We start from the raw sequence: 27,600 nt of genomic DNA on the forward strand, positions 1-27,600 counted from the left end.
TTCTCAATTTTTAGATTTTTTAAATTTTAGATTTTTCGACCTTTTGGATTTCGATTTTTCGATTTTTTAGTTTATAAATTTTAGATTTTTCAATTTTTAATGTTTCGATTTCAATATTTCCACATTCCGACTTCTCGGTTTTAGATTTCTCAATTTCTCAATTTTTCCGACATTTATTATTGGAAATTCTCAATTTGACTTTTCAATTTTTCGAGTTTTAAAATTTTACGATCACATTTTTTTGATTTTTCAATTTTTAAATTATACATTTTTGGATTACACATTTTTCAATTTTAACATTTTTTGATATTCCATTTCGCGAATTTTTTATTTTTTAATATTACACTCGATCGATTTTTCGAATTCTCGATTTCTCGATTTTTGCAGTTTTCGCTTTCTCAATTTTTTGAACATTTCAATTTTAGAAAAATTTCAATTTCTGCATTTTTCAATTTTTCGATATTTTAATTTTTGATATTCTGATTGCTCAATCTTTCGATTTTTCTACCTTTCGGACCTCAATTTTTGGTACTTCATCTCCGAATCTTTCAATTTTAGATTTTTTAATGTTTCGATTTTTGAATTTCTCGATTGTTCGATTTTTCACATTGTTGATTTTTCGATTTACCGTTTTTTGAATTTTCAGTTTTTCGATTTTTCAATTTTCCGATTTTTTATTAAAATATTTTTCGACTTCCCAATTTTTCGCCATTTGAAATTTGGGATTTTTCAATTTTCGATTATTTAAATTTTACATTTTTCGATTTTTCAATTTTAAGATTTTTTGATGTTACGATTTGCTGATTCTTATTTTTTATTAATATAATTTTTATGTTTTTCGAATTTTCGACCTCTCGACGTCTGAATTATTCGATTTTGTACATTTTAACACTTCGATTTTTCGATTTTCTCAAGCTTTTCACATTTCCATTTTGGAAAATCTTCAATTTTTCGATATTTTAATTTTCCGATTTTTTAAATTTTAGATTTTTCGACCTTTTGGATTTCGATTTTTCGATTTTTTAGTTTATAATTTTTAGATTTTTCAATTTTTAATGTTTCGATTTCAATATTTCTACATTCCGACTTCTCGGTTTTACATTTCTCAATTTCTCAATTTTTCCGACATTTATTATTGGAAATTCTCAATTTGACTTTTCAATTTTTCGAGTTTTAAAATTTTACGATCACATTTTTTTGATTTTTCAATTTTTAAATCATACATTTTTGGATTTTTTAATTACACATTTTTCAATTTTAAAATTTTTTGATATTCCATTTCGCGAATTTTTTATTTTTTACTATTACACTCGATCGATTTTTCGAATTCTCGATTTCTCGATTTTTCCAGTTTTCGCTTTCTCAATTTTTTGAACATTTCAATTTTAGAAAAATTTCAATTTCTGCATTTTTTAATTTTTCGATATTTTAATTGTTTAGATTCTGATTGCTCAATCTTTCGATTTTTCTACCTTTCGGACTTCGATTTTTGATCTTCTTCTCCGAATGTTTCAAATTTAGATTTTTAATGTTTCGATTTTTTAATTTTTCTGTTTTCGATTTCTCAATTTTTTAAAACTTCAATGAAAACTCGAAAATTTGAAAATTTAAAATTGAAAAAACGAAAGATTGAAAATTCCAAAAATTGTAAAAATGAAAAACGACATCAAAAAAAAGAAACAACGAAAAATTGAAACATGAAAAAATTTAGTTACCTATTTAAAAATTGGAAGATTGTAAAATCGAAAAATAAAAAACTAAAAAAATCGAAAAATTGCAAAATCGTAAAATTGAAACATGTAAAAAATTGCAAACTCATGAAATTGAAGAAATGAAAAATTCAAAAACCGAAAAATTATTAAATTAAAAAATCGAAATACTAAAATTGAAGCATAAAAATTAACAAATTGTTTTGAAACCATCAAAAGTTGAAAAATCGAAAATGATAAACATTTGAAAAATGAAAAATCTACAAATTAAAAATAGACAAATTGAAAAGAAAATTGAAAGAATGTAAAATTAAAAAATCGCAAAATATTAAAATTGAACAAACCAAAAATTGACAAATCCAATTAAAAAAAAATTAAAAAAAACGAAAATTTGAAAATTAAAGAGGGGAATATCCGGAAATTAAAAATATACAAATTGGAAAGAAAATAGAAAAACTGTAAAATTAAAAACTAAAAAATTGAACTGAAAAGAAATGAAAAATCGAAACTTTGTAAATTGAAAAATGGAAAAACAGATCAGTTGAAAAAATGAAAAATTAAAGTATCTAAAAAAAGAAAATTTGTGAACTCGAAAAGTCACAAATTGTAAAATCAAAAAATCGAAGATTGAAAATTTGAAAAATTGTAAATCGTAAACTGGAGAGACGAAAAATTGAAAAGTCGAAAAATAATAAAATAGAAAAGCCATAAACTGGAAAATTGAAAAATTGAAGAATTAAAAATTCGAAAAATTGTAAATCTGAAAATCGATAAACCAAAAAAAGGAAAAAACGAAAAATTGAAACATCGAAAAATTAAAATATTTAAAAATAGGAAAATTAAAAAAATTATCGAAGTATCCAATCGTAAAATTGAAAAGTTGAAAAATAAAAAATTTAAAAATTATTAAATTAAATCGAAATACTAAAATTGAAGACACAAAAAATTGACAAATTGATTTGATAACATGAAACGTTGAAAAACAGAAAATGATAAAAATTTGAAAATTGAAAAATCTACAAATTAAAAATAGCAAAATCCTAAAATTGAACGAACGAAAAATTGAGAAATCGAATTGAAAAAAAAAAAGATAAAAACCGAAAATTTGAAAATTTAAACCTGGGAATATCCAGAAATTAAAAACATCCAAATTGGAAAGAAAATAGAAAAAATGCAAAAGTAAAAAACTCAAGAGATGAAAAATCAAAAATTTGAAAATTTAAAATTGAAAAAACAAAAGATTGAAAATTCCAAAAATTGTAAAAATGAAAAACGACAAATCAAAAAAAAAAGAAAAATTGAAACATGAAAAAATTTAGTTCCCTATGTAATTAAAAATTGGAAGATTGTAAAATCGAAAAATAAAATAATTGAAAAATTGCAAAATCGTAAAATTGAAAAATGTAAAAATTGCAAACTCATGAAATTGAAGAAATGAAAAATTCAAAAACCGAAATATTATTAAATTAAAAAATCGAAATACTAAAATTGAAGCACAAAAAATTAACAAATTGTTTTGAAAACATCAAAAGTTGAAAAATCAAAAACGACAAACATTTGAAAAATGAAAAATCTACAAATAAAAAATAGACAAATTGAAAAGATAATTGAAAGAATGTAAAATTAAAAAACTTGATAAAATTGAACTGAAAAGAAATGAAAAATCGAAACTTTGTAAATTGAAAAATGGAAAAATAGATAAGTTGAAAAAATGAAAAATTAAAGTATCTAAAAAAAGAAAATTTGTGAATTCGAAAAGTCAAAATTGTAAAATTAAAAAATCGAAGATTGAAAATTTTAAAAATTGTAAATCGTAAACTGGAGAGACGAAAAATTGAAAAGTCGAAAAATAGTGAAATAGAAAAGCCGTAAAACTGGAAAATTGAATAATTGAAGAATTAAAAATTCGAAAAATTGTAATTCTGAAAATCGATAAACCAAAAAAAGGAAAAAACGAAAAATTGAAACATCGAAAAATTAAAATATTTAAAAATAATTGATTTAAAAACATGAAAAGTTGAAAAACTGAAAATGATAAAAATTTGAAAATTGAAAATTCTACAAATTAAAAATAGCAAAATCCTAAAATTGAACGAAAAATTGAGAAATCGAATTGAAAAAAAAAGTTAAAAACCAAAAATTTGAAAATTTAAACCTGGGAATACCAGAAATTAAAAATATAAAAATTGGAAAGAAAATAGATGAAATGTGAAATTAAAAAATTACAAAATCCTAAAATTGAAGAAATGGAAAATTAAAAAATGAAGAAATTATAAATTGGAAAAACGAAAAAAAATTGGAAAAATGAAAAATTAAAGTATCCAAAAACTGAAAATCTGTACAAGGAAAAATGGCAAACTGTAAAATTAAAAAATCAAAGAATTGGAAATTCAAAAAATTGCAGCACTGAATTTGAGAAATCGAAAAACTGCAAAATTTGAAAAAATGATAATCGAAAAACTGAAGAAATAAAAAATTGAAAAATCGAAAAACAACAAAATGGAAGAACGACAAACTTGAAAAATGAATGAATTAATAAAAAATTGAAGAATTGCAAAATCATGAAATTGACGAATAGAAAAATTTGCAAAATCATAAAATTGACAAATGGAAAAATTGCAAAATCATATAATATACGAAAAAAGTTGAACAATCGGGGCAGCGAAATATTCAAGTTGAAAAATAAAAAAAAAATTAAATAAAATTGTTAAATTGGAAATTCGCAAAATTGATTTCTAAAAATTTAAAAATCGAAAAAATTAAAAATCGAGAGATAATAGATAAATTGAAAAAAAAAAAAAATTAAATCGAAAAAGTTGAAAAATTGAAATTTTGAAAATTATAAAATTGAAAACTCGACAAATTAATATATTTAATTGAAAAAATTGAATAAACGAAAAATTGATAAAGCGAAAAATTAAAAATTAAGAAACTGATATAACCCGAAAAAGGAAAACATCTAAAAATTGAAAAATTGTAAAATGGAAAAACGAGAAAATTGACAAATGGGATACCGAGACAACTGGACTGGTTGTAAAATTTTACATGAATTTTAGGAATATCATGTAGAAGATAAAACCTTTTAGTTCTATTTTTTGTAAGTACAATTTATGTAGTCTAAGATTTCAGAAATTCGAAGTCGTTTCTATCTGCCGTTTGTCGTGTGTCTGTCGTCTGTTGTTTGTTAGACAGTTAATCTCCGAAACTACTGGACTGATTGTTGTAAATCGGAAGCTTTAAGGTTTTGAGGTCTGTAGAAAATTCGCTATATAAATTTTAGTTTTATTCTAGATTTAAATGTTTCTTCTGATTTTTTCCGTTTATTTAAAAAAAATCGTCAAAACGACTTGCTAAAAGCCCAAATTTTTATTTACGGCGGTGTTATTTTTGTAAAATTGACGTTAATACAATCTTTCGAGATTTTTATTTATGTTGTGAATACTCGATATTTAGAAAGTGTGACAACAGTTAGTTTTATGTCGCGATATATAAATATCGAGGTTTGTAATTTTTTCAAGGTTTGTACGACTCCAATTGTTCGATTTTTACATTTCACCTGAGAATTTCAGTAAAACTGATATTTTCGAACAAACGTTTCTGAACGCTCGTAAGTGCGCCTTGTAAATATTTTCACGAAACGTAGAGAATATGGACTTTTATTATAAGTGTGGAGGTAGCATACTGTCTAGAAAATTGCTCGTAAAGCAAGTCGTAAAAGTGTAATGGTTAACAATAAAACCCCTAGAGGTCTCATCTGTTGCCCATCATCCATTTATCGTCATAATAAGGCGAAATTGGCCGCAGTTTCGACTTCCAAGTAAAAGTTTGTTACTAAGTGTATCTAATACCCATCAATCTGTTCCGATGAAATTAAAACTAATTGCAGTGCAGCCAAACCCCATAACTTTCTCTTTTCCGGGCCCGCGAATCGCTCGATTTTTCGCCACTCACTTCAACATCAAAGAAAATATTAAGATAAGTAAATGGAGCAGCACTCATTTTATCGCCAGGAAGCCACCATTTATCATCGCGCATTTTTTCCAAGCCAGCAAAAATATTTTCCGTGCGAATCTCGCCCGAATGCCATTCGCCACACGGTCACGCATTATTTTAGTTTCTTTGGCGATTTTTCAATTACAAAACGGACGCAGCGTCTCTTATAAATAACTCCCAGTCTCGAACGCTTGTAATTAATATTCCGCGCGCTTCTGCCATTTGCATACAAACAAATCTACGAACACAACAGATTTCTTTTTCGAGTGTATTGACGTCTCGGTCCGTACAAGGACTTCCCTTCATTCTTTCGTAGACTGCGTGGGGCGGGCGATGGATGGCGCGGCGCGGCTGCCCTGAATTTCGACTAAATTAGTTTTTTTTTTGCAGACTTGTCGAAGAATCGCTTCAGCGAGCTTCCCGAAGAAGTAACGACGTTCCATTTTTTAGAAAGACTTCATTGTTATCACAACGCCATCCGGTACATCCCTGATAGTATAGTGAATCTGCAATGTCTGATATACGTGGACTTGAGCCGGAATCAATTGAACGCACTTCCACGAGAGCTGTGCCAACTTCCGATTAAAGTAAGTGTGGATGAGAGGGGTTGAGTGTTTTCGGGATTGATTAATCGGTATTGATTCAGGCTGCGGTGTACTGATAAGCATTATCGTGGTGGGTACCACTTCCGGAAGGCTGACGTCAGTTGCCATAGATAGAGATTGGTCGGAAAATTGGGAATTTCGGATTAAAAAATTATTTCGTCCATCGTACTGTTATCTTTGTAGTAATTACATTAATTGAAGTAAATTATGAGTGCACGTGTACTTAATGTTTTATGTTGACCATAAAAATAGTGTTTGTTACAGTTGGCATAAAAATAATTTGTTTAATTTAAGCCCGCGTAACACGCAATAAAATTTTTAATTCGTTTTTTTCTAAACATTTGTGCCTTCATTTCAATGTTGTAATAACTCGTCGAGAACACTCTTCACTTGTCACAAACACAATATTTAATTTTCTAACGAGTAATTATAATGACATTAATCAAAACACGTTTGGGAATGCACATTTACGTTAATGTTTATTATTACGATATGAAAATTAATTTCTTCGTTTAATTGTGGAATTAATTAATTAAATATCCGTTTGTGAATTTTTTATGCATGCTAATTTTATAAAATGGAGACAGTAAAATTAATTAAAGCCGCCGTTAGTAGTCGATAAGCGGTAAAAGTACAAACTATTATTAGTTGTGTATAGCGAGAACTCGATTTTCCCAGACGTCTCCTTCGTCACGGTGCTTAAGAGGTCATTAGGTCTGAGTTATCGCAGGTTAAAAAAGTCCTAGACATTGTAATGGTTTATAGTGATCGTACATTTCTCTATTTATACTTGGCTCAGATTGGTTTTAATTTTAAGGAATAACACTAAATTTTAAGGTTTTTATAGACCAACCGAAAAAGATAGTCATTCGGGATGTCAACAAATTAAATAGTTATTTGTGCCAGTAGGTACGAAATCGTATTTTTATCATGTGAAGATTTTTGGTTGTTATTTTTTAATAAAGAAGTCATTAAAAAATTCACCATAATTCGGAGAGAGAATGAGAGAATCTGGAAAGAGTGAAGGAGAGAATGTAGAGATTCTGAGAGAAAAGAAAAACCAGATAAGAGAGAAATCGGAGAAAGAGTGTATTCAGGTAGAGAAAAAACTAAGTCCAAGAAACATGAAATCCAGAGAGAGGTAGAGAGGGAATTTGGAGAGAGTGCGAGAGAATGTGGAGATACCGAAAGAACACAGGGAGACAAGAAAAATCATGTAAGAGGAAAATCAAAGAAAGTCTAACGAGAAAAATAGAGAACCCGGAGGTACAAAGATATTATTAAGGCAAAGTTAAGGAGAGAGGAAACTCGGAGAAAGGTACAGCCAGAGGGAGAGAGAGAATAGGAGAGGACCTGAAATGAGAGAATCCGGAAAGGAAAAGAAATACGGAATGCGGAGGGAGAATTCGGGAAATAGCGAACCCGGGAAGTGAGAATTTGTAGAAACAGAAACTAGGAAGAGAGAATTCGGGGAAGTAGACAGAATGTGAAGAAATAGGAAGCCTGGGAAGGGAGAATACGGAGAACACGCGGGAGGAATTTGAAGAAATAGAACCAGGGGAGAGAGAATTCGGAGAAACGGAGAATATGAGGAGAGAATTCGGAGAAACAAAAGTTGTGTAGAGAGATAATTTGGACAAACGGAGAACTTGGGGACAAAGAATTTGGAGTAATAGAAACTTGAAGAGAGAATTCGGAAAAACAGAACCCATTGGGAGGGAATTCGGAGAAACAATCCGTGGAGAGAAATAATTTGGAGAAACAAAACCCGAGGAGAGAGAATATTCGGAGAAACCTAGATAACCTCGGGAACCGAGGACTGGGAAAATCAGAACCTGAGGAGAGAGAGAATTTGGAGAGATAGAACACGGGGAATGAGATATTAGGAAAAACAGATAACTTGGGGAGAGAGAATTCAAATACACGAAGAATCTGAGGAGAGAGAATTGGGAAACAGAGAATCTGGGAGATATAATTCGTTGAAACAGCGAACCTGGGGAGCTAGAATTCGAAGAAACAGAAAACCTGGGAAGAGAAATTTGGAAAAACAGATAATTTCGGGAGAAAGAATGTGGAGAATCAAAGGATTTTAGGGCGAGAGAAAGTTCAGAGAAATGAAACAAATTACCTGGGGGGGGGGGGGGCATAGAACCTGGGGACATAGAGTGTTCAGAGAACGAGAGAACCTGTGAAAAGAGAATATGACGAGAGAGAATTCCGAGATCCAAACCTGCAACGATAGAATTTGGAGAAACGTAGAGAACCTGAGGAGAGAGAGAATTGGGAGAAACGTAGTATCTAAGGAAGAAAGAGAATTCAAAGAAACGGAAAGAACCTGAGTAGAGAGAGAATTCAGAGAAACATAGTACCTAGGGAGAAAGAGAATTCAGAGAAACAGAATATGGAGAATGGAGGAAATTCAGAGAATTTGGAGGGAGAAATAATTCTGAGACACAGAGAGCCTAGGGAGAAAAAATTCGGAGAAACATACCTGTGGAGAGAAAGGCGGAGAACAGAACATGGTGAGGGAGAAAAAATTAGGAGAAACAACGCCAGGAAGGGAATTCGGAGAAATAGAACTAGGGGAAAGAATTCGGAGAACACGAGAAATGGGATAATGAGAGAGAGTGATAAATGGGAGAATGAGAGAGGGTGATAAATGGAAGAATTGAAGAGAGAGTGATAAATGGGAGAATGAGAGAAAGTCATAAATGGGAGAATGAAGGAGAGTGATAAATGGGAGATTGAGAGAGAGAGAGAGTGATAAATGAGAGAATGAAGGAAAGTGATAAATGAGAGAATGAGAGAGAGGGCGATAAATGGGAGAATGAGAGAAAGTGATAAATGGGAAAATAAGAGAGAGTGATAAATGGGAGAATGAGAGAGGGAGTGATAAACGAGAGAATGAGAGAGAGTGATAAATGGGAGAATGCGAGAGAGTGATAAATGGGAAAATGCGAGAGAGTGATAAATGGGAGAATGAGAGAGAGGGTGATAAATGGGAAAATGAGAGAAAGTGATAAATGGGAGAATGAAAGAGTGATAAATGGTAGAGTGAGAGAAAGTGATAAATGGGACAATGAAAGAGAGAGAATTCCGAGATCCAACTTGCAACGATAGAATTTGGAGAAGCGTAGTATCTAGGAAGAAAGAGAATTCAAAGGAACGGAAAGAGCCTGAGTAGAGAGGGAATTCAGAGAAACATAGTACCTAGGGGGAAAGAGAATTCAGAGAAACAGAATATGGAGAAAGGAAATTCAGAGAATTTGGAGGGAGAAATAATTCTGAGACACAGAGAACCTAGGGAGAGAGAAATTCGGAGAAACAACCTGTGGAGAGAAACGCGGAGAACAGAACATGGCGAGGGAGACAAATTTGGGAGAAACAGAACACCAGGAAGGAAATTCGGAGAAATAGAACTAGGGGAAAGAATTCGGAAAACGGGATAAATGGGATAATTAGAGAGAGTGATAAATGGGAGAATGAAAGAGAGTGTTAGATGGGAGAATGAGAGAGAGAGACTGATAAATGGAAAACTGAGAGTGAAAGATAAATGGCAAAATGGAAGAGAGAATGATAAATGGGATAATGAGAGAGAAAGTGATAAGTGGGAGAATGACAGAGAGATAAATGGGAGAATGAAAGGGAGAGTAATAAATGAGAGAATGAGAGAGAGAGAAAGAGAGAGAGTGATAAATGAGAGAATGAGGGAGAGTGATAAATGGGAGAATGAGAGAGAGTGATAAATAGGAGAATGAGAGAGAGTGATAAATGGGAGAATGAGAAAGAGTGATAAATGGGAGAATGAGAGAGCGGGTGATAAACGGGAGAATGAGAGAGAGAGAGAGAGAGAGAGAGAGTGATAAATGGGAGAATAAAAGAGAGAGTGATACATGGGCGAATAAAAGACAGAGTGATACATGGGCGAATGAGAGAGTGATAAATAGGAGAAAAAGAGTGATAAATGGGAGAATGAGAGAGTGATAAATGGGAGAATGAAAGGGAGAGCAATAAACGGGAGAATGAAAGGGAGAGCGATAAACGGGAGAATGAGTGGAGGGTGAAAAACGAGAGAATGAGAAAGAGTGATAAGCGGGAGAATGAGAGAGAGTGATAAATGGGAGAATGAGAGAGGGTGATAAATGGGAGAATGAAAGAGAGAGTGATAAATGAGAGAATGAGAGAGAGAGTGATAAATGGAAGAATGAGAAAGAGTGATAAATGGGAGAATGAGAGAGAGAGGGTGATAAACGGGGGAATGCAGGAGAGAGTGTTAAATGGGAGAAGGAGAGAGAGTGATAAACCGGAGAATGAAAGAGAGAGGGATAAATGGGAGAATGAGAGACAGTGATAAATGAGGAAATGAGAGAGTGATAAATGGGAGAATGAAAGAGAGAGTGAAAAATGGGAGAATGAAAGATAGAGTGATAAACGAGAGAAAGAGAGAGAGTGATAAATTGGAGTATGAAAGAGAGAATGATAAATTGGAGAATGAGAGAGAATGATAAATGGGAGAATGAGAGAGAGTGATAAATGGGAGAATGAGAAAGAGTGAAAAATGGAAGAATGAGAAAGAGTGATAGATGGGAAAATGAGAGAGAGGGTGATGAACGAGTGAATCAAAGATGGGAGAATGAAAGAGATAGTGATAAATGGGAGAATGAGAGAGAGGGTGATGAACGGGTGAATGAAAGATGGGAGAATGAAAGAGAGAGTGATAAATGGGAGAATAAGAGAGAGGGTGATAAACGGGGGAATGCAGGAGAGAGTGATAAATGGGAGAATGAAAGAGAGAGTGATAAATGGGAGAATGAAAGAGAGAGTGATAAATGGTAGAATGAGAGAGAGAGTGATAAATGAGGGGATTGAGAGAGAGAGTGATAAATGGGAGAATGAGAGAACGTGATAAATGGGAGAATGAGAGAGAGAGAGGGTGACAAACGTGAGAATAAAAGAGAGAGTGATAAATGGGAGAATGAGAGAACGTGATAAATGGGAGAATGAGAGAGAGGGTGATAAACGGGAGAATGAAAGAGAAAGTGATAAACAGGAGAATGAGAGAGAGTGATAAATGGAAGAATGATAGAGTGATAAATGGGAGAATGACAGAGAATGATTAATGGGAGAATGAAAGAGAGAGTGATAAACGGGGGAATGAGACAGAGTGATAAATAGGAAAATGAAAGGGAGAGCGATAAACGGGAGAATGAGAGAGAGGGTGATAAATGGGAGAATGAGAGAGAGAGTGATAAATGGAAGAATGAGAGAGAGGATGATAAATGGGAGAATGAGAGAAAGGGTGATAAATTGGAGAATGAGAGACAGGGTGATAAATGGGAAAATGAAAGAGAGAGTGATAAATGGGAGAATGAGAGAGAAGGTGATAAATGGGAGAATGAGAGAGAGAATGATAAACGGGAGAATGAGAGAGAGTGATAAAAGAGAATTCGGAGAAATAAAACCTGTATCGAGGGGAAATTTGGAGAAACGGAAAAACTGAAGAGAGAATTTGGAGAAACAGAGAACCTGGAGGGAGAGAAATCGGAGAAATAGAACTCAAGGAGAGAAAATTCTGAGAAACAAAGGACCCGGGGGAGATAATTTGGAGAAACAGAACCTAGGGAGATAGAATTCAAAGAAACACAGGACTTGGGGAGAGAAAGAATTCGGAGAGAGAGAGAATCTGGAGAGAGAGAAGCATATTAACCTAGGCAAAAAGCGAATTCAGAGGAACAGGGAACCTAGGTAGAGAGGATTCGGAGAAACGGAACCTGGGTCCAGAGAGTATTGGGAGAAACAGAAAACTTGAGGGGAGAGAATTCGGAGAAACAGGGAATCTGAAGGGTGAAAATTCAGAGAAGCAGAAAATTTGGGGAGAGAAATTTGGAGAAACAGGAAACATGGGCAGGGAGAGAAAATTGGGAACAGAATCCGGAGAGAGAGAGACCGCGGAGAGAGAAAGAATTCGGGGCAGTAGATAACTTGGATAGAGAGAGAGAAAACCCAGATAGGGGGAAATAACCTGGCATGTAAAAGATCATGCATTTTCTTTTAAGTTATATAGTACATTTTGTGTAGATTATAGAGTTATTTGTAATCTATGTGTTAACACACATTTAAAGAATAAAAGAGAGAGTGATAAATGGGAGAATTCATTCATTCCTTCAAACTTAAAAAAAAAAAAAGTTAAGTTAAATTCTCACGATAACGTTAAGTTGTTTTACATATATGGAATTTCGTGCTTAATAATAATCCGTCATAGGAAAATAAGGCAGCTTTTTCTTTGTAGCCCAGCATTAAAAATATTACGATTACTGTCTCCTCTCTGCCGTCTCCTGACCTTTTAGTAGCAAATATACTCAGTATAATACATAATAGTAACCCCTAACATGTTCGACAAATTTATCGCCTTTAAAATTGGCTTTTATTGTATCGTGATACGTATTGGACAAACTGTAAAGTCATTCACATAACTTGTGTTATTTATGCCACTTATCATTATCTAAATAAGCCTGATCATAGTTAATTATTCACCTGTAAAAAATCGGTTTTCACCCAGACCACACTATTTTCGTAAGAGTTGCCCAACCTCCCAACCATCAAAAACCTAACCAATATCATAAACCTACATAAAACCAAAAATTCCTCCACACGTCATTCACACAAATCGCGAAACGAACATACCCATTTTTGGCCTTTACCTTTCCCATTCCGACAAACAAATACATTACTTTTGACATTTCCAGATCCTCTTAGTCTCCAACAACAACCTGACCCAGTTACCCGACGAACTGAACCGCATGTCCCAGCTGACCGAACTGGACGCCTCGTGCAACCAACTCACCCATCTACCACCCCGGATGGGTGACCTCCGCTCGCTCCAATCGCTAGTCCTGCGAAACAACCTCCTACTGGCCGTACCCATCGAAGTGACCTTCTTGAAGCTGGCGAGGCTGGACCTCCGCGCGAACAGGATCGGGACGCTGCCCATCGAAATCCGGGACATGGGCACCCTGATCGACCTGCTGGTGGAGGACAACCCGCTGACCAGCCCCCCGGCGAGTTTGTGCAGGAGGGGGCGGGTGCACATCTTCAAGTACTTGGACAACGAGGCGGTGCGGCTGGACCGGAAGACGGGCGGCGGCGGCGGCACGCTGGGGAGGAGGTATAAGATTTAGTGACGTCAAACGACAAAAACGAGCTCGGTTTGTGTGGTTGCAGGTCGAGGAAAAGCGGCACGGGGTCGTCTCCTGGGCCGCCTCTTTTGGTCGACAGGTTGAAGCACAAGCGACAGAACGTGGATAGCGGGTATAGTACGAGTAGCGACGGGTTCGAGAAGCGGTGGAGTCAGGATCTGGAGGAGAAGAGTTGGACGTCGACGCCGCTGTTGACGCGGACGGAGACGAACGGGACGCAGTCGATTCTGTCGACGCCGTCGACGGCGTCGCCGGCGCCGGAAATCTGCAACGAGGAGGAGTTGGAAGGCGGTGCCAAGGAGAGTTATAGGCTGAGTCCGTGCACGGACGGATACGGGAACTATAACGGAAACAACGAAGCTGAGGAGAAGACGACGAAGCCTCTGCACCAAATACAAACGTACAAGTAAGTTTTAAAGAGTGGATGGTTGGAATAACTTGGGGTTTGTTAAAGCTCTTCCATAGAGTCATTAAAAGATGCCAGAATAAGGCAATAATTTTTTGATTTTACAAATTTTTTGTTTTTTCAACTTTAATTTTTTCAGTTTTCCAATTCTTCGACTTTCAAAATTTTTAATTTTTTGTTGCCTCAATTTTTTCAGTTCCTAATTTGTATTTTCAACAAAATTTTCGTGTTTTCATTTCCTCTAATTTGTCGACGTTTCTTTCGAATTTATAATTTTTCGAAAAATTGGAAAATAGAAAAACGAAAAAATTGGAAAAAATTGAAAAATCGAACAACTGAAAAAACGAGAAAATGCAAAATCGAAAAAGGGGAAAAGAAATTTGCAAATTGAAAAACTAATGAAACGAAAAATTGAAACATTGAAAAACTAAAAATTGGAAAAAAAAACGCAAAACGAAAAATTGTAAAGATGAAAAACTGACAAAAGATGGAAAAACTGAAAAATTAAAAATCGAGAAATTGAAAAATTAAAAATCGAAAAATCGAATAAATGAAAAAATTCTAAAATTCTAAAATCGTAAAACTGAAAAAGTGAACAATTTTTAAAATTAGAAAATAGAAAAATTGAAAAATTTCACATTAAAAAAAATATATTGAAAAACTGAAAAATTGAAGAAATAAAGAAATTAAAAAATTGAAACGAAAAATTGCAAATCGAAAAATTGAAGAAATGAAAAATTGAAACATTCCAAAACTAAAAAAAAATGGAAAAATTGCAAATCGATAATTTGAAGAAATGAAAAATTGAATAATCGAAAAATTGAAAAATTAAGATCGAAAAATGGAATAAATGAAAAAGCTTAATCCATTAATTGAAAAATGGAAAAATTCTAAAATAGTAAAACTGAAAAAGTAAACAATTTTAATAATTGTTATTATTACTACATGAAAAATTACAAATGAAACCCAAATTCGAAGTAACGAAAAACTGATTAATCTAAAAATGAAAAAAGAAAAAATTGATAATAAATCGATCTAAAAATGAAAAAACGATAAATTAAAAAATCTGAAAGTTGAAAAATCTAAAAGTTGAACACAGAAAAACTGCAAATGTTCACATTGAAAAAAAAGAAGAAAAATTATGAAATGAAAACACGAAATACCCAAAAAATTAAAAAAAATTAAAAACCGAAACGAAAAATTGAAGTAATGAAAAATTGAAACATCCGAAAGTTGGAAAATGGAAAAACTAATATAAAAATGAAACCTCGAAGAGTTGCACATCGTTAAATTAAAGAAGCAAAAAAAAAATGAAAAATAGAAAACATTCAGATCGAAATTTAATGAAATTATAAATGAAAACTGAAATCGAAGAAACGAAAAATTGAAAATCGAGAAACTGAAAAATCTAAATATGAAAAAAAGAAAAAATCGGAAAAAATTGAAAAATCGAAAAACTGAAAAAACGAGAAAATGCAAAATCGAAGAAGTGGAAAAGAAAATTGCAAATTGAAAAACTAATGAAACGAAAAATTGGAGAGAAAACGCAAAACGAAAAATTGTAAAACCTAAAATGTGTGAAATCGAAAAATTATAGAATCGTAAAAATTGTGAAGATGAAAACCTGTGTTATTAAAACATGGAAAAACTGAAAAATTAAATATCGGGAAATTGGAAAATTAAAAATCGAAAAAGTTTCAAATCTATTAATTGAAAAATGGAAGAATTCTAAAATAGTAAAACTGAAAAAGTAAAAATTTTTAAAATTGTTGTCATTATTACATGAAAAATTACAAGTGAAAACTAAAATCGAAGAAACGAAAAATTCAAAATCGTTCTAAAATGAAAAAAACCAAAAATTGAAAAATCTGAAAGTTGAACAATCGAAAACTGAAAACAGAAAACCCGCAAATAGAAAAATTGAAAAATTTCACATTACAAAAATATATAAAATGAAAACACTGAAAAGCTGAAAAATTGAAAAAATAAAGAAATTAAAAAAGCTCAAATCGAAAAATTGACAAAAGTTGGAAAATCGAAAAACTGAAAACTAAAAATGAAGAATGGGAAAATTGCAAATCGAAAATTTGAAGAAATGAAAAATTGAATAATCGAAAAATTGAAAAATTAAAGATCGGAAAATCGAATAAATGAAACAGTTTTAACATCCATGAATTGAAAAATGGAAAAACTCTAAAATCGTAAAACTGAAAAAGTAAACAATTTTTAAAATTGTTGTTATTATTATATGAAAAATTACAAATGAAAACTAAAATCGAAGAAACGAAAAATTGAAAATCTATCTAAAATGAAAAAAAAAACAAAATTGAACAGAAAACCCGCAAATAGAAAAAATGAAAAATTTCACATTAAAAGAATATATAAAATGAAAACATTGAAAAGCTGAAAAATTGAAAAAATAAAGAAATTAAAAAAGGTCAAATCGAAAAATTGACAAAAGTTGGAAAATCGAAAAACTGAAAACTAAAAATGAAGAATGGAAAAATTGCAAATCGAAAATTTGAAGAAATGAAAAATTGAATAATCGAAAAATTGAAAAATTAAAGATCGGAAAATCGAATAAATGAATTTAGTTTAACATCCTTGAATTGAAAAATGGAAAAATTCTGAAATCGTAAAACTGAAAAGGTAAACAATTTTTAAAATTGTTATTATTACATGAAAAATTACAAATGAAAACTAAAATTGAAGAAACGAAAAATTGAAAGTCGAGAAACTGAAAAATCAAAAAATTTAAGAACGAAAAATTTGAAAATCTGAAAGTTGAAAAATCAAAAACTTTGGAAATAGAGAAACTGAAAAATGATAAAATTATAAAATGAAAACATTGAAAAGCCGAAAAATTGAAAAAAAAAGTAAAGAAATTAAAAAACCGAAACTAAAAATTGAAAACTCGTGAAATTGCAAATCGAAAAATTGCAGAATCTAAAAATTGCAACATCCCAAAGTTGGAATATCGAAAAACTGGAAATAGAAACATCGAAAAATCCAAACACTGAAAATTTTCACGTTGAAAAAAAAAGAAAAATTATAAAATGAAAACACTGAAAACTCAAAAAATTGAGAAAATTAAAAACCGAAACGAAAAATTAAAAAAAAAATGTAAAATGGAAAAATTGCAAATCAAAAATTGAAGAGAAAAATGAGCTTCTGTAAAACGGGTCTTAAACATTTAAAAGTTGAAAAATTCAAAATTTTCACGTTGGAAAAAAAAACAAAATCAGAACAATGAAAAACTGAAAAATTGAAGAATAGATAAATTGAAAAAAATTTAAAACTAGAAATTGTAAATCGAAAAATTGCAAAATCTACAATTGAAGAATGGCAAATCGAAAAATTGAAGAAACGAAAACTGAAAATATTAAAAATTGAAAACTCGATAAACTCAAGTCAAAAATTGCAAAATCTAAAAATTGAAAAATTCAAAAATTTGAAAATCTTCAACTTGAAATCTCGAAAAATTGCAAATCGGAAAACTGAAGAAACAAAAAATAAAGAAGATAAAAAAAACGAAACATTGCAAATCGAAAAACTGAAAAAATTAAAAATTGAACGCTCGAGAAATTCAAATCGAAAAGTTGCAAACGAAAAATTTGAAGAAATGAAAAATTGAACAATCGAAAAATTGTGAAAATGACGAAAATAAAAAGCGGAACGAAAAATAACGATTAAAAAATCTTTTTTTGAACAAATGAATTGACGGATAGATGAAAACAAAATTGAAAACTAGGAATTGTAAATCCAAAAATTGAAGAAACGGAAAAATAAGAATAAAAAACGAAACGAAACATTGCAAATCGAAAAACTGAAAACATTAAAATTGAAAAGTCGAGAATCTCAAATAAAAAAATTGCGAATCCACAAGACTGAAAAAATTCAAAATTGAAAATTTGAGGAACTCAAATCAAAAAATTACAAAATCTAAAAATTCAAAAATTCAAAAATTGGACAATTGAAAATTTTCGACTCGAAAATTTCATAAATAGCAAATCGAAAAACTGAAGAAAAAATAGAAAGAAAATAAACCAAACGAAACATTGCCAAAAGAAAAACTGAAAAACTTAAAAATTGAAAACTCGACAAACTCTAAGCGAAAAATTGCAAAATCTAAAATTGAAGAATGGCAAATGAAAAAATTGAAGAAACGAAAAAATTAGAGAATCAACGAAACGAAACATTTTAAATCGGAAAACTGAAAACATTAAAAATTGAAAACTCGAGAATCTCAGATCGAAAAATTGCGAATCGAAGGACTGAAAAAATTAAAAATTGAAAATTTGAGGAACTCACATCAAAAAATTGCAAAATCTAAAAATTGAAAAATTCAAAAATCGGACAACTGAAAATTTTCAACTTGAAAATTTCAAACATTGCAAATCGAAAAATTGAAGAAACAAAAAAATAAAGAAAATAGACGAAACGAAACATTGCTAAAAGAAAAACTGAAAAAATGAAAAATTGAAAAGTCGAGAAACTCAAACGAAAAATTGCAAAACGAAAAATTTGAAGAAATGAAAAGTTAAAAAATCGAAAAATTGAAAAAAAATGGAAAAGTAGAAATTGTAAATCGAAAAATTAAAAAAATTTAAATCGAAAAATTGAAGAAGCGAAAAAATAAAGCAAATAAAAAACGATTAACGTTGCAAATCGAAAATCTGAAAATAGTAAAAATTGAAAACTGGAGAAACTCAAATCGAAAAATTGAAAAAATATAGACAAAAAAACGAAACGAAAAATTGCAAATCGAAAGCTGAAAAAATTAAAAATAGAAAATTTGGGAAACTCAAATCTAAGAATTGCAAATCCAGAAGCTGAAAATATTAAAAATTGAAAACTTGAAAATCTCAAATCGAAAAATTGCGAATCGAAAGACTGAAAAAATTAAAAAGTGAAAATTTGAGGAACTCAAATCGAAAAATTGAAGAAACGAAAAAATTAAGAAATAAAAAAACAAACGAATTGCAAATCGAAAAACTGAAAAAATTAAAAATTGAAAACTCGAGGAGCTCAAAGCGAAAAATTGCAAAACGGAAAATTTGAACAGATGAAAAATTAAAAAATCGAAAAATTAAAAAAATCGAAAAATTAAAAAAAAATGGAAATGTAGAAATTGTAAATTGAAAAATTTTAAATCGAAAATTTGAAGAAGCGAAAAAATAAAGCAAAAAAAAAAAACGATTAACGTTGCAAATCGACAAGCCGAAAAAATAAAAATTGAAAACTGCAGAAACTCAAATCGAAAAATTGAAAAAATATATAAAAAGAAAACGAAACGAAAAATTGCAAATCGAAAACTGAAAAAATCAAAAATAGAAAATTTGGGAAACTCAAATCTAAGAACTGCAAATCCAGAAACTGAAAACATTAAAAATTGAAAACTTGAGAATCTCAAATCGAAAAATTGCGAATCGAAGGACTGAAAAAATGAAAAATTGAAAATTTAAGGAACTCATCAAAAAATTACAAAATCCAAAAATTGGACAATTGAAAATTTTCCACCCGAAAATTTCATAAATTGCAAATCGAAAAATTGAAGAAACAAAAAAATAAAGAAAGTAGACGAAACGAAACATTGCCAAAAGAAAAACTGAAAAAATGAAAACTTGAAAAGTCGAGAAACTCAAACGAAAAATTGCCAAACGAAAAATTTGAAGAGATAAAAAGTTAAAAAAATCGAAAAATTGAAAAAAAAATGGAAAGGTAGAAATTGTAAATCGAAAAATTAAAAAATTTTAAATCGAAAAATTGAAGAAGCGAAAAAATAAAGCAAATAAAAAACGATTAACGTTGCAAATCGAAAATCTGAAAATAGTAAAAATTGAAAACTGGAGAAACTCAAATCGAAAAATTGAAAAAATATAGACAAAAAAACGAAACGAAAAATTGTAAATCGAAAGCTGAAAAAATTAAAAATAGAAAATTTGGGAAACTCAAATCGAAAAATTGCAAATTCAAAAACTGAGAAAGTAAAAAAAAAATTGCAAATTGAAAAACTGAAGAAACAAAAAATAAAGAAATTAAAAAACGAAACGAACCATTGCAAATCCAAGAACTGAAAAATTGAACTCTCGAGGAACTTGAAAAGTTCGAAAATTGAAAATTTTACACCCGAAAACCCAAAAATTGCAAATCGAAAAACTGAAGGAACAAAAAAAATAAAAATTTAGTATTGAAAAATAAAAGTCAAAAATGTTATTTACGTTATTGATTTTTACTTTATTTATTTTATTGATTATCAGAAAATAAAAATCGCAAACAATTTCTATGATTGTTCAAAGAAATGGAATTTGTTGGGCTGCACTTCCGGGGCGTGGGAAGTTCTTCGAACCGATTTTTTTTTTTTTTGGTATCATTGCAATGATGAGGGTTAATAAAATAATAATTTTAATTTCAAATAAAAATTTGTATGCTTAATTCATTGGATTATTAGATTTTGTGAAAATACGAAGACTCCGTGAATGCAGAAAATTCAACTATTCATACTTATTACAAAGAAAAAACTTAAAATTATGCACGTGATGTAAATAGTTGTGATTATGTTTCAAAATAATTGTATTATTTTTAATTGCTTCTCCCATATTTTCATCGCTAGCCGCATGTTAACCCGCATATTAACACCCCCTAAAAATTCCTTTGTATTTTTTGACTTTCGACTTGATCTCGACTGATGACTGCGCCACTTTTAGGCCACCTTAGCACGAACTCACCTATTTGCCACCAAACTCTGCCACCCATGTAAATAACTCCCCTCGTGCTCTTCCAGGGAATACAAAGACGCCTTGAAACAACAACGGGCCCACGACGTACCTGCCATATACCGAACGAAGAACCCCGACGACCAAACGACGTACAAAACCGAGCCGAACACGCCGACCCACCACGCGTCGACGACGTCGCACAGCTCCCTCGCCACCTCCAAGTCCGACCCGACGCCGCTGAATTCGGCGCTGAGCGGCGCCAAGTACGTCTTCGACGACACGAAGAAGGCGTCACCCACGTCCTCCCCGTACAAGTCCCCGACGAACTACTCGCCGCAGCACAACGGCAACACCGAAACCAACAAGAACAAGTACATCCAGGACTACGTTAAACCGAAGTCGCCGGTTAAGGGAAAAACGGGGATTTTGTCGCACGACAACGTCCCGCCGTGCAATAACGCGAACGTTAATAACGTCAACGGGATGGCGGGGAGGAGGGTGTATATGAACGGGGCGAACGACAACAAGGGGATGAACGGGGTTAAAGGGAATAGGACGATTAGCTGGAACAAGGACGTGCCGGTGGAGAAGATGTCGTTCACGATGAGGAGAGAGATCGACAAGGCGCGGGAGGAAACGGATTTGATCAACCAGCTGAGAAACGTGAGGGGGATTAGGTTTACGAGTGGGGAGGTTTCAACGGGTTGTTGTTTGTTGTAGATTATCGAGAGCAGGTTGAAGATGACGTTACCGGAGGACCTGGCGCCGGCGCTGACGGACGGCGTGGTGCTGTGCCACCTGGCCAATCATATCAAGCCTAGGTCGGTGGCGAGCATTCACGTGCCTTCGCCCGCTGTGGTGAGCGGACAACTTGAATTCAAATTGGGTTGTTACAATAGCGTTGTTGTTGTTTCAGCCAAAACTGACCATGGCACGCTGCCGCCGCAACGTGGACAACTTCATCGAAGCCTGTCGGAAGATCGGCGTCGACGAGGTGAGTTTTGTGTTTCTCTCTACTAAAACTGTATTTTTTGGATGCTTGCTGCCGCTTGCCACTAACTCCTCACTCGATCCGTCCACACTGGTTTCGAGCCGTCGTCAAGCATCCAGTAAATCCAGTAACCACATCACCCCTAAACACCAAGTCCAGTGAGTGAGACTGTGGTTGATGATTGCAGGGGCGACTGTGCAGCACCCTAGACGTGACTGAAGCATTGCCAGGCAGGGGGCTGCCGCGCCTTCTGGATACGCTAACGGCTCTCTGTGACTTTGACGTAAAGACAGCGACGGTGGCGCCACCGCAGCCGACTCTGCAAGACACCACAGTCTCACTTCTGTTACTAACTCTGTTCTTTTCTACCATCGCTTTCCTTGTGTATTTCCCGCCGCCGAACTGAGGCCGAGACGCGCGGGAGGGGGGAGAAATTTTGTGATTTTTTCATAGTAACCAGTGCCTATATAACCTAAAAGTCTGTTTTTTTCTATGTAATCGTATAGGAAAGGGGTTGTGCGTTTTTATAGTATTTTTGATAAATGCTGGTGCGTTTGTAAAATGGGCGGGGCGTTTTTAAAGGGTAGGATTTTATTTACTTTTTCGTATATTCAGCTTTTGCATACTGTACGCTGTGTCTTTGTATTCATTATTCCTTCCTTCTTCAGTATTACGCTAAAAGTATCTAGTCACTGTGTATTTCCAGTATTATTTAAATACAAAGACTGTTGAAGTTTTTATTCCAGTTTTTCATCGTGGTTTCTTTTATTTTAAGTTAGGATTTCAAAGGTGCAAAATTGTTGTGTATTTTTAAGGTTAGGTTTAGTTGTATTTTACGCGTTGTGGCTGGCGTATCGGTGACGCGTGGATTAACCGTCGCAGGTAGCGTAGACACAGCGCCCACTTTTTGTTAAGTACAAACTTTGGCGACTAAATTCAGTTGATTATTGGTTAATTTTATGATAATAATTTATCGAAATATTTATGAAATATTAAAGGTTATGTACTTATCCACGTATTGGCTTTAACTTAACCAATAAATATTTCAGAACAGAACGCATTTTAATTTGAAACAATACTACTATAGTTTGGTTACCGAAAAGATGGAGTCATCACGTGACTACAAAGTGAGCGTGCAAGATTAAATAATAACATCAAACTTAAACGCATAAAGAACCTCGACGCTATTTTGAAAATATTTTTGCCGGTTCATAAATGCATCTCTTCCGGATATTTTTATTACTTTATAATAACAAGCTTTATTAACTTTTTAAACTGTAAAAAGCACATCTAATTGACAGTAAAAAAGAAACCAATGATTAATTAAGCCCCACCCACCCGCCCATTTGTTGATTGTGACGACTTTTTCATTTGTTGTCTGATCGAGGGGCGGAGCTCAACTGCAAAATTCATATTTGTTCAATTCTTTAAAAAGATGATTAAAGAATCTCCGGAGTCCCGAGTGTTTTCTTTAAGAAGATTTTTAAGGAATCTCGGGGGCTACAAGTGTCAATTTTGAATGATTATGACCAATGATTAATTAAGCCCCACCCACCCGCCCCTTTCTCGATTGTGACGAGTTTTTCATTTGTTGTCTGACCGAGGGGCGGAGCTTAATTGCAAAATATATTCATATTTGTTTGATTCTTTAAAAAGACAATTAAAGAATCTCGGATATCTCGAGTGTCTTTTTTAAGAAAATTATGAAAAAATCTGGGGGGCCGCAAGTGTCTATTTTAAATGATTCTGATACAATCTCGAGGACCACGAATTTCTATTTTAAAATATTATGACACAATTTCGGACACCCCGATGTTTTAAGTAACGCGTTGTGGAAAAAACTACGTATATATATATTAAGAAAAACCAATGATAAATTAAGCCCCACCCACCCACCCTTTTCTCGATTGTGACGAATTTTTCATTGGTCGCCTGATCGAGGGGCGGAGATTAATTGCAAAATTCATGTTTGTTCAATTTTTTAAAAAGATGATTAAATAATCTCGTGAGTCCCGAGTGTCTTCTTTAAGAAGATTATTAACGAATCTCGGGAAGTACAAGTGTCAATTTTGGACACTCAGATGTTTTAAATAACGCGTTATTGAAAGAAAACAACATATAAATTAAGAAAAAACAGTGATTAATTAAGCCCCACCCACCCGCCCACATCTCAATTGTGACGAATTTTTCATTGGTCGGCTGATCGAGGGGTTTAATTGCAAAATTCATACTTGTTTGATTCTTTAAAAAGTTGATTAAAAAATCTCGGGGCCACAACTGTCTATTTTAATGATCATGGCACAATTTTCGACGTCCCAAGTATCAATTTAAACTCGGGGGTCAGGAAATTCTATTTTAAATTATTATCAGACAATGTCGAACATTCGGATAGTTTAAGTAACGCGTTATTGAACGAAAACAACATATAAATTAAGAGAAAACAATGATTAATTAAGCCCCACCCACCCGCCCATTTGTTAATTGTGACGAATTTTTCATTGGTTGCCTGATCGAGGGGTGGAGTTTAATTGCAAAATTCACACTTGTTTGATTCCTTAAAAAGATGATTAAAGAATCTCGTGGGTCACAAGTGTCTATTTTAAATGATCATGACACAATTTCCGACGTCACAAGCATCAATTTAATCTTGAGGACCACGAAACTCTATTTTAAATTATTATCACACAATTTCGGACATTCGAATATTTTAGGTAACGCTTTATTCAAACAAAACAACTTATAAATTAAGAAAAAAACAATGATTAATTAAGCCCCACCCACCCGCCCATTTCTCAATTGTGACGAATTTTTCATTGGTCGCCTGATCGAGGGGCGGAGTTTAATTGCAAAATTCATACTTGTTTGATTTTTTAAAAATATGGTTAAATGATCTCGGGTGCCACAAGTGTATATTTTAAATGATGATGACACAATTTCCGACGTCACAAGTATCAAATTAAACTCGAGTGCCACGAAATTCTATTTTAAATTATTATCACCCAATTTCTTATATTCGGATCTTTTAAGTAACGCATTATTGAAAAAAAAACAGCATAAATTAAGAAAAAAAAAACAAAGATTAATTAAGCCCCACCCAACCGCCCATTTCTCAATTGTGACGAATTTTTCAGTGGTCGCCTGATCGAAGGGTGGAGTTTAATTGCAAAATTCATGCTTGTTTGATTCTTTAAAAAGATGATTGAAGAATCTCGGGGGCCACAAGTGTCTATTTTAAATGATCATGACACAATTTCCGACGTCACAAGTATCAATTTAAACCCGAGGGCCACAAAATTCTATTTTAAATTATCATCACACAATTTCGGACATTCGGATGTTTTAAGTACCGCGTTATTGGAAGAAAACAACATAAATCAAGAAAAAAACAATGATTAATTAAGCCCCACCCACCCGCCCATTTCTCAATTGTGACGAATTTTTTATTGGTCGCCTGATCGAGGGGCGGAGTTTAATTGCAAATTCATACTTGTTTGATTCTTTAAAAAGATGGTTAAAGAATCTCGGGGGCCACAAGTGTCTATTTTAAATGATCATGACACAATTTCTGACGTCACAAGTATCAATTTAAACTCGGAAGGCCACGAATTTCTATTATAAATTATTATGACACAATTTCGGACATTCGGATGTTTTAAGTAACGCGTTATTGAAAGAAAACAACATATAATTTAAGAAAAAAACAATGAAAAATGAAGGCCCACCCACCCGCCCATTTCTCCATTGTGACGAATTTTTCATTGGTCGCCCAATCGAGGGGCGGGGTTTAATTGCAAAATTCATTGTTTGATTCTTTAAGAAGATGATTAAAGAATCTCGGGGGCCACAAGTGTCTATTTTAAATGATCATGACACAATTTGCGACGTCACAAGTATCACTTTAAACTCGAGGGCTACGAATTTCTATTATAAATTATTATGACACAATTTCGGACATTCGGATGTTTTAAGTAACGCGTTACTGAAAGAAAACAACATATAAATTAAGAAAAAAACAATGATTAATTAAGCCCCACCCATCCACCCATTTCTCAATTGTGACGAATTTTTCATTGATCGCCTGATCGATGGGCGGAGTTTAATTGCAAATTGATACTTGTTTGATCCTTTAAAAAGATGATTAAAGAATCTCGGGGGCCACAAGTGTGTATTTTAAATGATCCGGATGTTTTAAGTAACGCTTTATTGAACGAAAACAACATATAAATTAAGAAAAAAACAATGACAAATGAAGCCCCACCCACCCGCACATTTCTCAATTGTGACGAATTTTTTATTGATTTTCTGATCGAGGGGTGGAGCTTAATTGCAAAATTCAAACTTGTTTGATTCCTTAAAAAGATGATTAAAAAATCTTGGGGACCACAAGTGTCTACTTTAAATGATCATGACAATATTTCCGACGTCACAAGTATCAATTTAATCTCGAGGACCACGAATTTTTATTACAAATTATTATGACACAATTTCGGACATTCCGATGTTTTAAGTAACGCGTTAATGAAAGAAAACAACATATAAATTAAGAATAAAACAATGACAAATGAAGCCCCACCCATCCGTCCATTTCTCAATTGTGACGAATTTTTCATTGGTCGCCTGATCGATGGGCGGAGTTTAATTGCAAAATTCATACTTGTTTGATTCTTTAAAAAGATGAATAAAGAATCTCGGGGGCCACAAATGTTTATTTTAAATGATCATGACACAATTTCCGACGTCACAAGTATCAATATAATCTCGAGGGCTACGAATTTCTATTATAAATTATTATGACACAATTTCGGACATTCGAATGTTTTAAGTAACGCGTTATTGAAAGAAAACAACATATAAATTAAGAAAACAACAATGATTAATTAAGCCCCACCCACCCGCCCATTTCTCAATTGTGACGAATTTTTGATTGGTTGCCTGATCGAGGGGCGGAGTTTAATGGCAAATTGTTTGATTGTTTAAAAAGATGATTAATGAATCTCGGGGGCCACAAGTGTCCATTTTAAATGATCATGACACAATTTCCGGCGTCACAAGCATCAATTTAATCTTGAGGACCACGAAATTCTATTTTAAATTATTATCACACAATTTCGGACATTCGAATGTTTTAAGTAACGCTTTATTCAAAGAAAACAACTTATAAATTAAGAAAAAAACAATGATTAATTAAGCCCCACCCACCCGCCCATTTCTCAATTGTGACGAATTTTTGATTGGTTGCCTGATCGAGGGGCGGAGTTTAATGGCAAATTGTTTGATTGTTTAAAAAGATGATTAATGAATCTCGGGGGCCACAAGTGTCCATTTTAAATGATCATGACACAATTTCCGACGTCACAAGCATCAATTTAATCTTGAGAACCACGAAATTCTATTTTAAATTATAATCACACAATTTCGGACATTCGAATGTTTTAAGTAACGCGTTATTCAAAGAAAACAACTTATAAATTAAGAAAAAAACAATGATTAATTAAGCCCCACCCACCCGCCCATTTCTCAATTGTGACGAATTTTTCATTGGTCGCCTGATCGAGGGGCGGAGTTTAATGGCAAATTGTTTGATTGTTTAAAAAGATGATTAATGAATCTCGGGGGCCACAAGTGTCCATTTTAAATGATCATGACACAATTTCCGACGTCACAAGCATCAATTTAATCTCGAGGGCCACGAATTTCTATGATAAATTATTATGACACAATTTCGGACACTCGGATATTTTAAGTAACGCGTTATTGAACGAAAACAACATATAAATTAAGAAAACGACAAAGATTAATTAAGCCCCACCCACCCGCCCATTTCTCAATTGTGACAAACTTTTCATTGGTCGCCTGATCGAGAGGCGGAGTTTAATTTCAAATTCATACTTGTTTGATTGTTTAAAAAGATGATTAAAGAATCTCGGGTGCCACAAGTGTCTATTTTAAATGATCATGACAAAATTTCCGTCGTCACAAGC

General features: G+C 32.7%; 1 protein-coding gene across 2 annotated transcripts in view; it reads left to right on the forward strand.

Moving 5' to 3' along the window:
* The window catches only part of LOC135130764 (leucine-rich repeat and calponin homology domain-containing protein), a 64,270-nt gene that overhangs the window by 33,989 nt on the left and 2,681 nt on the right, over positions 1-27,600 (forward strand). Inside the window, exons 2-8 of one of the 2 annotated variants that reach the window (XM_064058184.1) lie at positions 6,093-6,289; positions 13,054-13,472; positions 13,529-13,909; positions 20,694-21,291; positions 21,349-21,486; positions 21,545-21,622; positions 21,807-22,675. In XM_064058184.1, coding sequence (XP_063914254.1) covers positions 6,093-6,289; positions 13,054-13,472; positions 13,529-13,909; positions 20,694-21,291; positions 21,349-21,486; positions 21,545-21,622; positions 21,807-22,025 — 2,030 coding nt within the window. In that variant the 3' untranslated portion in view covers positions 22,026-22,675. Of the gene's footprint in view, positions 1-6,092; positions 6,290-13,053; positions 13,473-13,528; positions 13,910-20,693; positions 21,292-21,348; positions 21,487-21,544; positions 21,623-21,806; positions 22,676-27,600 lie in introns of those variants that run through there. The other variant, XM_064058185.1, reaches the window with a different exon arrangement.

Source organism: Zophobas morio, unplaced genomic scaffold (genome assembly GCF_036711695.1).
Source record: "Zophobas morio isolate AGI-343-1 ecotype UQ-CSIRO unplaced genomic scaffold, CSIRO_AGI_Zmor_V1 ptg000018l, whole genome shotgun sequence".
Lineage (NCBI taxonomy): Eukaryota > Metazoa > Arthropoda > Insecta > Coleoptera > Tenebrionidae > Zophobas > Zophobas morio.